General features: G+C 39.3%; 1 protein-coding gene across 7 annotated transcripts in view; it reads right to left on the bottom strand.

The window, feature by feature from the left end:
* Positions 1 to 14,910, bottom strand: part of LOC132787830 (cytotoxic granule associated RNA binding protein TIA1) — a 58,847-nt gene that overhangs the window by 17,588 nt on the left and 26,349 nt on the right. The window contains exon 1 of one of the 7 annotated variants that reach the window (XM_060795152.1): positions 2,554 to 3,089. The exons of 5 other annotated variants lie outside the window; for them this stretch is intronic. In XM_060795152.1, coding sequence (XP_060651135.1) covers positions 2,554 to 2,602 — 49 coding nt within the window. In that variant the 5' untranslated portion in view covers positions 2,603 to 3,089. Of the gene's footprint in view, positions 1 to 2,549; positions 3,090 to 14,910 lie in introns of those variants that run through there. One more of the 7 variants, XM_060795153.1, reaches the window with a different exon arrangement.

Consider the following 14,910-nt stretch of genomic DNA (forward strand, 5'->3'; position numbering starts at 1 on the left):
TTATATTAATTATTATTAATGGTCGACTTAAAACTTAAACTTTCCAAGTTTTATTCAGAAATAAAGAATTTCTTTAGCAAATCTATTTTTTCAGACATTCAAAACTTAATTTATTTTCTAGTCTAACTGCACGTTTAAGCAATATAAATATTATTATAATTGTAACTTTTTATTTACTGAAATAAATATTCAGATATACAAATTGTCATACACAATAATTATTACTAAATTTCCTACGCTCTCCATTTATATTTTTGCGCATTGTTCAACAACTTTTTATTTGGCTTATCGATTACTTTGCATCGATTAGCACAAAAATTGTGCATACTTTCATATTCATTATTGATTGCTTTGCTCCAGTTTTGCGAATATATTTTTCGGTATAGTATATAGTATATAGTAAAAATTAATTTTTAGCGAATGCCATCCGGCCATTGACCACAGAGCGTATGCGTAATCGTAATGGCAATTATGTACTCTTTTAGGGGTCTAAATGAGAGTGCATTAAAGCTAAAAGCGTTTAGCGGCTAGTCGAAAAAAACCACCAGCTGACCGAACTGCTGGGACTGCCTGCTGTCATATAAAAGCCCAAAATAAGCAAACAATTTGGTTGGGGGTGGGGGGTTGAGGAACTCCCACAGTTTAACCCAAAAAATTGATGAATATGTAAGCAAATACACAGGACTAACACGCTGTGGGGTGCCATACATACTAATGTGTGCGTGTGTGTGTGTGTGTGTGTGTAGGAAAAAGGATCAAAGTCCTGAGGAGCGTTAATTTTGCCAAACGTCAGCAGAAAAAGCAAATCGCAAGCCCAGTTTTTGGGGACTAAACAAAATATGAATGCGGCAAAACAGAGTCGAGAGCAAAGAGAGAAGAGAAGCGAAGAGAGAGAGAGAGAGAGTCGGAGATGTGTAGCTGAATTGAGCCTGGCCACAAATTATATTGAAATGTTAATAATCCAGTTGCTTAGACGTGCTGTGCACGAGCAACAAAAAAAGGACAACTTGACTTGCAAAAGGGATATTTATATGGAGATTTGTTGTATGCCACGGCCAACAGCTCGCTGACTTATGACTTTGATCAATGCCGGGGCATCCAATCAATTTGGTCCATTCCCACATTCTGCCGCATTTATATCTGTGTATGGGTGTGTGTGCCTTCGAGAGTCACTTATGCCCGCAATTTGGCACTGCGGTTATCTCTGGCAATAGCAGAGATAGAAATGGAGTCCCTTCATCTCCCACTCTTCCACTCTCTCTTTTCAGGCAGTTTACTTTGATATATGACACACAATTTGACTTCATTTTTGTGTGGAGGGCAGTGGGACACAGAGGCCACTGGCTGATAAGCGTCTTGGCTCAGCGAAATCTTTAAATTAAATTTGCCTGGCTCAAATCAGCGAGCATTATAAAGTATAATGTGCTTTTAATTTCATTCATTTGCATGCAGCATGCGATGGCCAGCGCAAAGAGGCAGCAGCAAAAATAGAAGCTCCCTCGCTTCATTCTAAAATGAAACTAAAAGATCTAATTAGCGTTTAGCGAACGGAGCGAAACGATGGCGCCGTCGCGCGTTAACTTAAAGCAAACTTTGCACTTTAATTTCAACTTAATTACGAGCGCCTCGCAACTAAGTAAATGCCTTCTGCTGCTGTTGTTGCTGCTGTCTCCGGCACCAGCTGCATGCAAAACTGAAAGCCAATCAACTTATTTAGCTGCAACTTCAACTGCAACTACAACTCCTCCTGACTGCCTAACTGACTGACTAACTGGCTTGGCTTGGTGTCTGCTTGCTCTTGTCTATTTAATTGAACTGCAGTCACTTTAAGCACTCTCAACTCGACTCAACTCAACTCTTTGGCCCCCATCCACTCAGCTGTCGTTATTGTCTTCATTGTCACCATTAGACGTTGCCTTCGTGCTGTTAATGTTTGTTGTCTAATGCTGATTACCGCCACCTGACAACTGCCAACTGCCAATTGTCTCTGCTGCAATATGGCTTAGCTTAAGTGCATTTGATAGAGCTCTCTGTTTGAGCTTTTAATAGTTAGATTTCTGTATTTTGTGACGAACACCACGAGGTTCTACTCGTCTAAGCCTACTCTGTCTAGCTAACTTGCCGGCTCAGTTCAGGGCTGGGGTGGGTCTTTGGCTTCGACTGGGTAGTAAGTCATCATAAATTAAAGTGTAGACAGAGTGTAATACTAGGGGAGAGGGACAGTACTCATCTCGCATTATCTCAAACGCTCGCACATTCAGTGCCCAATTAGAATTAAAAGTTTAACACATTATTGTTTTCTTCTCCATGATATACAGTAATTTAATAAACATACTTCATTTTGTTTATAAAAATTATCTCTAGTTAACAATAGTGCTTGATTTATTGAGCCTTTATTTATCGTTACGTTAGTTTGTTTTACTTAAACGGTTGTCTTCATGACTTAATAATACGAAAGATAGAGAACCAACACGGAACACACGGAATTGAGAACCTCACAATCACAACCCCAATCAACTATAATATAGACACGGCTATGCCGTACTTACGCACTTTCCATCGATGTTAGCAGGCCTGATAACTGATGAATCCGTCGTAGCATATATGCTTGTTGATGTTAGCTGTTAAAGATGATAAAGGGTTATGGTTATCAGGCTTTCAAATCCCTATGAACCCCATGTTGGCTGTACAAAAGTCGAAAAAATGAGTTAGTCGATTTTTGACAAGTACTAATACAAATTCAATTTAATTATTCAATTTAGCAAACCATGTTGGCACTCTTAGTGCATTTTGCGAACGAAAACAATCCAATGCAGATGGTGCCGGCGTGTTTTTTGTGGAGCCGTAGATCTCTCGCCGGAAGATCTACGCTCCTTTGAACGTCTCTAGTATCGCCTTCGCTGAGCCGCTATCGAATACCGTTTGATAATCTGCAGCGAAGATTCGCTGCCGCAAGATTATCGCCTTCTTCCCACTCTAGCTGGCTGTTCGCAGCGAGGTTCGCTGCCTTCACCAATTCTCCCTTAGGCTTGCAGGTTAGGGTGAATATCCGCGTGCGCTTCACTAGTGGCACCTGTTCAACAGGTGGGGAAGGCGAGGACCGCAATGTGCAACACCTATTACACTCTATGGAGGGTCTAGCGTGTGCAATTGCCAGCGGTATGACCAATAAGCTGCATAAAATAACATTTTTACCGCAAGGTCTAATCAGATTGACACTACTTACCAATCAGTGGCAAAGAGAAAATTTAGCAATTCTAAATTCTCTAAAAGAGCCGGCCAATCAAGTTGGGACAAAAGAAAATCTCGAATGCCCAAAAGTGTTGGCATTCCTTTCTCGGTTGCAGTATTATTTTATATTTATTTTTGCAATTTTTCTTTGCAAATTTTTGGTCTGATGTATTAATGTTCTCAGTGAAAAAAAGTGCATAAGTGAAGATGGCTGCCCTTAGTGAGTGCTCAAAGCATCTCTGTGTGGATCAATGCAATACTTACTCCCCGTTCGATAGACTCAACAGTTGAGCTATGCTAAGTGGAGTTGCCAACTTAATTAAGGCTTTGGCGCATCAGCTGATGCTTTGATTTGTGACAATCAGATGTTTATTTGCAACTTTGCAACTTTAATTTGCAACTTTAATTTAGACAACTACCTCACAACAGCAGATTTTAATCGAGAGTTCAATCGAAGACGTAAAATCTGAAAGAAGGTAGTTACTCTTTGAATTCCCACAAGTCTTTAGCATGAAATTGACCAATTTCCTTGCCCTCTAAATTTTCTAATAGGTATAAGGCCTGTCCAATTTTTCGCTTTACTCGTGCCTTAAGGCCGACTGGTGCAAGCTGAGCGTTGAAATTGTTTGCCATATTGCTTAGTGCCCAGTTACGCTTAATTACTGTCTGGCCAACTTCAAAGGTTCGTTGTTTAGTACGAAGGCTATACGATCTCTGATTCCTTTCATATGCCTTTTCAGATATTTGTGAATATCAGCACGGATTTTAGAGAATTTATCGGCACGCTCGAGTCGAGCAGTTCCTTCACTTAAGAGATTCAAATTTTTAAGTACTGTGTAGTCTTTACCATGCGTCATCATATGCTGCCCAAATACAACATAGTACGGTGACGCGCCTATCGATTGATGTATGTTATTGCGTAGAGCACAATTGATACTGCTAACATATATATCCCATTCTCGCTGGTCTGAACGAATAAATGATCTTAACGCCGCATTAATGGATCTATTGACTCTTTCAGCTGCATTACTTTGAGGGGAATATGCTCCAGTGAACATGTGTTTGATACCATACGAAGACAAAAATGCAGCGAATTCTCGGCTTTTAAACTGAGTGCCGTTGTCGCTGATTATGAACTCTGGTGTGCCAAAACAGTTAAATACAGTGTTGCGCAAGTGATCAATGATTATTAAAGTCGAAAATTTCTTAACTGGTATAAGAAATGTGAATTTTGAAAGATGATCTAGGATGATAAAATTCCAATATTACCAAGTTTTGAGCGTGGAAACGGACCTATGAAATCTATGTAGAGTCTTTGAAATACTCGCTCACTAATTGTTTGAATACCCATTGGCGGCTTTAGATTTTGTGTCGGGTATTTTGAGGTTTGACATATTTCGCATTTGCTAATAAAGTCTCGCACTTCCACTACCATTCGTGGCCAATAAAAATGCCTACGAATGCGTTCTAGACACTTCGCTGTGCCGCAATGTGCTGACGTTGGGGTACAATGAGCTGAAACTATCACCGAATTTCTGAGAGATGTAGGGACGTACAGTTTCCAGCCATCGCCAATATCTTCGCTGACGTCGGAAGGCAATACTGCTCTGTAATATAAATATCCGTCTATGATTTTGAAATCCGGAAGATTGGATTTGCTCATCTTCTCTTTTAACTCGACATAATCACTTTCGAGAAATGCATCCGAGTTTAAATCTATCTCTGGTAGTATTTCGAGCTCAACAACATCTACATTTTCTTCGAATGCTCTGGAAGAGTGTCAGCGACTACATTTTGACTGCCCTTTCGATGTTCGATCTGAAAATCCATTCCTTGTAGCTTTAACGCCCACCGAGCAAGTCTGCCATGAAGGTCTGTTTGATTCATCAACCATTTCAGACTTGCATGATCGGTTATAACTTTGAATGATTGGCCTTCTATATACATACGGAATCGCTTAATGGCTAATACAACTGCCAAGCATTCTAATTCCGTTGTAGAATAATTTCGTTGTGCTTTGTTCAACTTTTTCGACATATATGCAATGGGTAGTTCGTTGCCTTCTGCATCAAGTTGAGCTAATACGGCGCCGATGCCATATGTTGAAGCGTCACATTGCACTATGAATGGCAACTCATAGTTGGGATGACGCAAAAACGGAGCAGCACATAGTCTATGTTTTATTGCTTCGAACGCATGTTGGGCCTCTTCATTCCATTCAAATTTCTTTCCTTTTAGCAGCTCTGTTAGTTCAAAGATGACCGTTGAGTACTGGGGAATAAAACGCTGGTACCAACCAGTCATGCCCAGGAATCGTCTCAGTTGGCGTCTGGACTGTGGCACCGGAAATTCGGAAACGGCTTGCACTTTCATTGGATTTACTCGAAGTGTGCCTTCTCCTACTACATGGCCTAAGTAATCTACTTCTCGTATTCCAAACTGACTTTTGGTAACATTTATTGTTAGTCCCGCTTTTCGTAATCTATTTGCCACTTCGGTCAGATGCAGTAAGTGGTCTTCAAAGTTAGAGGACATGACCAATAGATCATCTAGGTATACGAATACGTGTTCCTTCATGTCATAGGGAATTACTTGATCCATAAGACGACACATTGTATGAGGTGAGTTACACAAGCCAAATGGCATCCGAGTAAACTGATACAAGGGTCTATTTGATACCGTAAAAGCAGTTTTTGGTCGCGCTTCTTTGTCTAGAGAAATTTGCCAAAAGGCATCTTTTAAATCGATTTTGGAAATGCACTTAACAGATGGCAATCGACTTAGAAGACCTTCTAAGCTAGGCATGGGATATGCGTCCTTCTTCGTCACTGCATTTAGCTTTCGAGAATCAAGACATAGACGATCTTTGCCAGGTTTAACAATCAAAACCACAGGCGAGGACCATGCAGAGTTCGAAGCTTCTTCTATTACTCCTAAACGTAACATGCGGTCAATCTCGGCACAAAGTCGCTTTTCTTTAGCTGGAGATATGGGATAGTATCTTTGTTTAATGGGAGTACTATCTCCTGTGTCTATAGAATGTTCAAGAAGTGTTGTTTTTCCTAAGCCGTCCCTTTCGCATGACGGAAAAAATCAACAACTGCTTGTAATCTGCGTTTTGCATTACTGTAAGAGACAATTTGGGTATCGTTTCATTTTCAATTTCAGATTCAGTTACTGCATTAACATAACTAACAGAAATTCCAAATTTATTCCAAAAGTCAATTCCGCAAATAACATCTTGCGTGATGGCGCTAACAATTAGGAACTCAAACGATTGCTTTGTCGAATTATATTCGATTGGAAGATTAATGGTACCAGCGACCTTTTGAGGTTGTCCATCAGCAGTTTTAACAAATCCTTTGGATTTAAGATAGTTAATATTATTTTCAAGAATGTACTTTGCTAAGTTTCCTCCGATCACGCTTTTATTTGCTCCGCTATCGAGCAAGGCCAAACAACGCTGATCGAGAATGTTGAGGTAAGTAAAGGGTCGTATATCGTTGTCTTTATTTACGATAGCTGATATCCTATAAGAATTTAGTACACGCTTTTTCGACCAAAATGTATGCATACGATGAGCAGCACGCGATTTTGGAGATGTGTGTATTTTTCTTAATCGCAAATGATAAGGTATAAAATGTCGATGAATTTGTAAGTCAGGTAAGTTATTCGATATAGCAGGTGGTTGAGAATACTCTAGAGAATTTGGTTCTATTTTTAATTGCGGATATCCGCTTTTGGTGGTAAGCGAATACCCTTCTGCGAGTTTTCCTGTTTGGTTTTACATTTTGTACAGTTTGGTTTATATGTGTCAAGTTTTCCACATCCATAACAAAATATGCGACGTGATTTCAGGCAATCCTGGTAACGATGACCAATTTCATCGCAATTCCAGCATTTGAAATTATCAGAATACTTCATAGCATTTACATCTGCTGATTCTGAGTTTTCATCTTCAGAGCCTAACTCCAGGTCTTTTTTCTAAAGCAATCTCATGAATAACTCGGTTGGGGTTATTCGATCGATTTTGATGTTTAGGCAGTTGGGAGTAGAACTCTTCATGTTTGTGACATTCTCTACGAAGGATAGCTAAATTTGAAATTGGAACATGTAACAGTTCATGTCGAAGATCTGGTTTCAAATTCTGTTTAACATAAGAGACCAATTCGGTATCGGATAGACGAGAATTAAGCGTATCTGCTATGTTCAACATAGCATCCAAATATTCATCGAAAGGTTCATTAAACTTTTGTTTCCTGCGCCGTAAGCTATCTTTTATGTCTTCATCGGTTCTTTGATTTTGGTATCTTTCGCATAAACGAGAACAAAGATTATACCAATTCCTATGATGAGAGCTACGATGAAATCTCAATAGAAGGTTAACGCTGGACCTGAGAATAGTAAGTGAGCAAACTGATACAACGTATCAAAGTTTCCGCTCAAACAACGAGAGGTCAAGCAATTTATTCGATATATAAAGTCGTCGATTGGTATATCAGTTGGTGTACCACTGAACTTAAGATGCCAATTAACAATGGTACTAGAAATTCGGTCAGGCCGATCGAGACTACCAGATATATTTCCTGATTGCCCCAATCCTTCGTTATTCTGATCTGGAATTTCGTTATCCCATTCCAATTGCGGTTCCTCGGAACGAACTATTGGCGGTTGGGCGGCAATATTTAAGTTTCTAAAGGCAAATTCAACCTGATCAGCGATAGTAGCGACTAGTTCCGCTCGAAAGTTATCGAGTGAAGAAGTGATAAGTCCTTGAACTCGTTGTTCAGACACAGCTGGAACGGGTGTGGTTGTACTTCCTGTTGATGCTCGGGGTAAGCGACTTTCTCGCGCAGCATTTTGATGCTGCCTGGAAGTAGGTACATTTTGTTCTAAGCTTGCCCTATGTTGCCAAGAAGGAGATTGTGCGGCATTTCTCATGAGATTCTCTCTCTGATTAGCTCTTGTTTTGGTCGATCTCGCGGTTTAGTGCCAGCGGCTCGAGGCATCGCGTGAAATTGGGGTGCTGCAACTGTATGAAGCATGCTTAACCCTTCAGATTGTTCTGAGCCAAAATATCTCCTATCCTGCACGGCTTTTGCAAGTTGGACAAGTTTCGCTAGTATTGAGCCAATTGGATATACATTCGGAGTGAAAGTTATGACTACAAGGGGTTTTTACTAACTCAAATTCAGACGATTTTAAATCATTGCAAATTTTGCAAAAGAATTAATGAACTAGCTGATGCGAGGTTTTCGTGGCTGCGAGTAACCGGCATAATGAATTTAAGTATGAATGTGAACTAGTACGGTATTCGATATTGACAAGGTAATTGACAAAAATAGGTTTACGATATGCGATAATATAGTGTTCAAGTTTTAAGTTAAGTTTGGGACTTACCCTTCAATGCGATTTTAAGACAATGCGAAGTGTGTACTGAGAGTCTGAATCTACTTTGATTAGTAACGTATTTGATGAGTGTTTGTGATTGAAAGAGGAACAGATCGATATTAACCAATACTGAACAATTCTCGATTTCAATACCACAACACAATATTGTGTACTGGGCCTAACAATGATTCGGTAGAGAATCGAAATTCATCCAATTCTACAAAAAATTTCCTTAATCACATTATTGGGCAGAAAATTGCATTTAACAGGTTTAATTCATTGATAACACTATCAATTAATGAATCCGCTATGTATGTTCTTTTCGCCTGGTCTGCTTCCGACGTTCTCATCAGTAAACAGCCAATCCAGAAGGCAGAAAATTCATACATCTATGTTTTCAATAAAAAGAATGAATAGTTTGATGAGGAAATGTTTATTTTGGGGCACATTTTCCATAGGCCTCACGAGTTGGGCGCCATTTAATTATGTGACGAACACCACGAGGTTCTACTCGTCTAAGCCTACTCTGTCTAGCTAACTTGCCGGCTCAGTTCAGGGCTGGGGTGGGTCTTTGGCTTCGACTGGGTAGTAAGTCATCATAAATTAAAGTGTAGACAGAGTGTAATACTAGGGAGAGGGACAGTACTCATCTCGCATTATCTCAAACGCTCGCACATTCAGTGCCCAATTAGAATTAAAAGTTTAACACATTATTGTTTTCTTCTCCATGATATACAGTAATTTAATAAACATACTTCATTTTGTTTATAAAAATTATCTCTAGTTAACAATAGTGCTTGATTTATTGAGCCTTTATTTATCGTTACGTTAGTTTGTTTTACTTAAACGGTTGTCTTCATGACTTAATAATACGAAAGATAGAGAACCAACACGGAACACACGGAATTGAGAACCTCACAATCACAACCCCAATCAACTATAATATAGACACGGCTATGCCGTACTTACGCACTTTCCATCGATGTTAGCAGGCCTGATAACTGATGAATCCGTCGTAGCATATATGCTTGTTGATGTTAGCTGTTAAAGATGATAAAGGGTTATGGTTATCAGGCTTTCAAATCCCTATGAACCCCATGTTGGCTGTACAAAAAGTCGAAAAATGAGTTAGTCGATTTTTGACAAGTACTAATACAAATTCAATTTAATTATTCAATTTAGCAAACCATGTTGGCACTCTTAGTGCATTTTGCGAACGAAAACAATCCAATGCAGATGGTGCCGGCGTGTTTTTTTTGTGGAGCCGTAGATCTCTCGCCGGAAGATCTACGCTCCTTTGAACGTCTCTAGTATCGCCTTCGCTGAGCCGCTATCGAATACCGTTTGATAATCTGCAGCGAAGATTCGCTGCCGCAAGATTATCGCCTTCTTCCCACTCTAGCTGGCTGTTCGCAGCGAGGTTCGCTGCCTTCACCAATTCTCCCTTAGGCTTGCAGGTTAGGGTGAATATCCGCGTGCGCTTCACTAGTGGCACCTGTTCAACAGGTGGGGGGGGAAGGCGAGGACCGCAATGTGCAACACCTATTACACTCTATGGAGGGTCTAGCGTGTGCAATTGCCAGCGGTATGACCAATAAGCTGCATAAAATAACATTTTTACCGCAAGGTCTAATCAGATTGACACTACTTACCAATCAGTGGCAAAGAGAAAATTTAGCAATTCTAAATTCTCTAAAAGAGCCGGCCAATCCAAGTTGGGACAAAAGAAAATCTCGAATGCCCAAAAGTGTTGGCATTCCTTTCTCGGTTGCAGTATTATTTTATATTTATTTTTGCAATTTTTCTTTGCAAATTTTTGGTCTGATGTATTAATGTTCTCAGTGAAAAAAAAGTGCATAAGTGAAGATGGCTGCCCTTAGTGAGTGCTCAAAGCATCTCTGTGTGGATCAATGCAATACTTACTCCCCGTTCGATAGACTCAACAGTTGAGCTATGCTAAGTGGAGTTGCCAACTTAATTAAGGCTTTGGCGCATCAGCTGATGCTTTGATTTGTGACAATCAGATGTTTATTTGCAACTTTGCAACTTTAATTTGCAACTTTAATTTAGACAACTACCTCACAATTTATATTCTACTTAATTTATGTTCAATTTACATAAATTAACTAATGCAATTAGAGTATTACGATTTAGGTAGGATGAAATTAGTTATATTATTATATATTATATAATATATATTAGTTAAAGAAAATTAGCAACTCTAAACTGTCATTCAATAAATAAGAGTAATCAAGTGTTCTATATATTTGTGTCTTAAAAAAAGTTATTAAGATTTGTCTCTTTGTATTTTATGAATATATCGCTAATATTTACTCATTTTCTAACATTTTAAAATGTACTTAGTCTATTATTTTACCTATTCAAATACGATAACGCACATTTTTTTAGCTCTAAATAAATTTGGTGCTATACTTTGTTGAATAGTTCCTAATATATAGATTGTAAACATTGTATCTTCATTTGTAGGATATTTTCAGTACATATTTAAATTGATAATATTTCTGCATCTATTTATAATTGTGTATTTAATAAATATTATTTGTATAGTTATGAATATTTCAAAATAAAGAAAATATCTTTTGAATATTTTTACGTATTTCCAATTGTATCTCCATCTTTCAATCTACCTTAATACCAAGAAGGAAATCTGCCAGCTTTAAGGGCAATTAAATAAATTAAAGTAATCAACGGTAGTCTAGCAACAATTTCCTGTACGTTTTATTCGCCGTCTCTGTTATTAAAGTTCTTTTGTGGGCACATGGGAGACTTTTCTGAGGAAGAAGCATCCTCATCAAGTTGTCGCGTTGTTCGCAGATCAAATGAAAGTTTCATTGTGTTCTGTGCGTCGTTTCGCTATGCTTTGAATGACTTTCATATACATATATATATACAGAGAGTCGTGGCTTGTTTATATCTCTGACTATAAGAGTACGTGTGTGTGTGTGTGTGTGTAGTTGAGTGTGTTTGTGTTGCTGCTGCTGTGAGGGTTGCTGACATCGAGGCATGCTACCTTTTCGTGCCGTTGCCGCAGAAACTTTTTGGGTTGCACTATTCTTAGCGTCTTCATCGTAGTCATAGTTGTTCTTGAAGTTGTTGTTTCTGTTATTATTATTGTTGTTGTTGCTGTTGCTGCCAACGGCGTCGTCGTCCTCATCGCGACCGTCTAACGTGTAAAACAATGACTCATTAAGACTCATCTAAATTCTAATGAGATTCAGTAACTATTAAAAACAAAACATGGCAGAGGCAAAAGTAAAAGCAACAGCAACAACACCAACAACAACAACAACAACAACAACGGCAATAAGGGCAACTGTGGCAAAGGGTTGCTGCCCCCAAAATGCTGAACGTCTCCGCCACTGCCTCCTTATCAGTTAACTGTGTGTGTATGTGTGTGTGCCCTTTTTGCCTTTTGCCTACGGCTCTTGTGTCCATTTTTGTGCTGATTTTGCAGCTACACACCCACACACACACACAATTTAAAAGCGAAACGTGGCGCAAAAATTTAAGTCATTTGTATGCAAGTCGCCTGCGTTGACTTTAAACAAATGTCAATAATTTGATTGAAATTTGCCACACACAGAGAAAGAGAAAGAAAACGAAGCGAACAGAGAAACAGAGCGTAGTAATGATGGAAGCAAGAAAAAAACATCAATGTATTGTTGGTTCTGCTTATAAAGCAATCAGGACAGGCAGCAGCAGAAAGAGAAGGAGCGAAAGCGTAGGAGAAAGAGATAGAGAGAGAGAGTGAGTGGAGGAGTGTGAGCTAGTCTTGGGGCAAGTTCTATTCCGGTTGCCACTCGCGTGCAAATTTCGCATTTAAATGCTAGTCATAGGCGTCATTGTTTGTCTATTCAAGGCAGCGGAGAAGGAGGCAAGAGGCTAGAGAGGATCAAAGGGTCGCCAGAGTGCTGCCATTTGCATTTGCTTCTGCGAGTGTGTGTGTGTGTTGACAATTGTGTAAAAAGCGTCGCAGGACAAGACAATGCAGCCTATGGCAACAGCAGTCGGCAGTCAGAGTCAGAGACAGAGTCAGAGACGGTGACAAAGACACACACAGAGAGAGAAATGGCAAATTTGCGTATCAGAAATCGAAAAGAGGCAGGCCAGGAGGCCAACAATGTTGCTTGGTGGCCTCAACCGAATGCATTAAAGTGCTCCCAAGGCGAGCAAACGAACATGTTGCCTTATAAATTAGAAAGTACACACTCACACACACACAGCCGCACACACACACACTTGCTGACGCACTTGAGTGTCGAGTACATAGAGAACGAAATAGAAATTGCGTGTGTTTGCTTTTTAAGGGCAGAGCAACAACACCTAAACAGCAGCCGCAACAACAACAACAGCAACGAACAAGCGAAAGCGCTCAACTAAACAACAAACAGATACACAGAGAGAGTGAAAGAGAGGGACAGAGAGAGAGAGAGAGCCAAAAAAAAGGGGGGCACAAAGATTGTATATGGCCTGGCCGTGTTTTCTGGCTGTCTATGTGCTCATGTGTTTGCATTGGATTTTGGGTAGTTATACCCAACAGACAACCCCCTCTCCTGTACCCCTCCCCTTCCCCATCTCACTCACCACCACCACTACGTACATTAAACGGCGTTTGTTCTAGCATTTACCGAAGCGGGGGAAAAGCGTTGGCAGACAAACACCCCTGCGGAGTATGTTGCCGCCGACGCTGCTGCTGGTAGCACATGTTAAAAGTAAACGCGACGCAGGTGACCCAACTCCCACTGCTCTCTCCCTCTCCCTCGCACACACTTTCCTGCTCCACTCCCCGCACTCGATTCATGCAATCTGCATATTTGTCGGGCGCAAAAGCAAGTAAAAACCTGGGTCAAATTGCGGTTACCGCTTTCAGACTTTTTCTTACTTATTTTCCATTTTCCATTTTTTTTTTGTTTTTTCGTTCTCTTCTAACTATTTTTCCCTTTCCCTTTTTGTTTGCTGTCGTGTCACTAGTTTTTAGTGTGTGTAAGCGTAGGTGTTGATATAACCAAATACACACACTCGCACACACACAGACACACACACATTGAGTAACTAGTCCGAGTGGCATTTCTGGCTCGGTCACACGTTAGATGTGTTAGCCTAAAAGGCGGCTACTAACTATGCTTCTCCTATTTTTTCTCTGCTGTTTTTTTTTGTGTGTTTGTTTCAGTCTGTTCCAGGTCGTGACATGACTGTTACATATGCGTATCTCTATATACGTTTGTACATATGTATGCATATCTGGTTTGAGTATATCCGGCATTGGGCAACAACAACAAATTGGGTCGCTTCGCGTTGGATTGTTAATTGTAGAGAGTTTTGCTCCTCGCATGTGTGTGTGTGTGTTGGTGTGTGTGTGTCTGCGTGCGGTTTTGGCCCCCGAGAAAGTGGCTTTATTTAGTTTCGCACATTTACAGTTAATTAATTTTGTTGCCTAGGCCAAAAGCATACACTGTAAAAAGGTTAACATACGCGCCAACACCTCGCATGCTAAAAATCAACACAAAAAATGTGCTCACTCAATTTGGCCAATGAAAATAGTTAAAGTTGCTGACGTGAATGGAATAAAATATTGTTTCGAAAGCTTAATATATTATTTAATAACATACTCAAGTATTTAGAATATGATACAAATATGAAATTATAAATATTATCCAGTTATAACCAAATATTTATCAAATTTTGTCAAATAAAAAATTTTGTAAAACATTCATTCAGTGTAATGTAATTTGTGTACGAAATATATATATAAATTCTATTTCCTATCTATAATTATATTCTATTATGTAATTTCACCCAACACTTAAGTGAAAAATAAATCTTTTATGCCATTTTCATCATCAGAAAACACGTTTTATAAAATAACATTAAACAATATAATAATTATATTATTATAATTAAGTGCATTAAATTATAGTGTTACTAACAACTCTTTTTTCATAGTTTAAGTTTATTTAAAGTAATTTTAAAGTGCTTACGATTAAATGAAATAAAAGTCAGCTGAATGTCGCGCTCCAAAAAATATGTTGCATACCCAAAAGGCGCACCTGACTAAATGGCCACTTCATGTAAGCGTTTGTGTGTGTGTGTGTATTTGAGGACACTACGCAGAACAAATGCCAACAATAACCCAAAGAGAAGTCTAACTAGAAACAAAAACCAAGCGAACCAAACCAAAAAAAAAAAAAACGAGGAAAATATCAAATTGGAAACTCGCATCGCAGCCGCTGAATGAAATGTTGAAATCGCTGGACAAGCATCGCGACG

This window comes from Drosophila nasuta, chromosome 2R (assembly GCF_023558535.2).
Source record: "Drosophila nasuta strain 15112-1781.00 chromosome 2R, ASM2355853v1, whole genome shotgun sequence".
Classification (NCBI taxonomy): domain Eukaryota; kingdom Metazoa; phylum Arthropoda; class Insecta; order Diptera; family Drosophilidae; genus Drosophila; species Drosophila nasuta.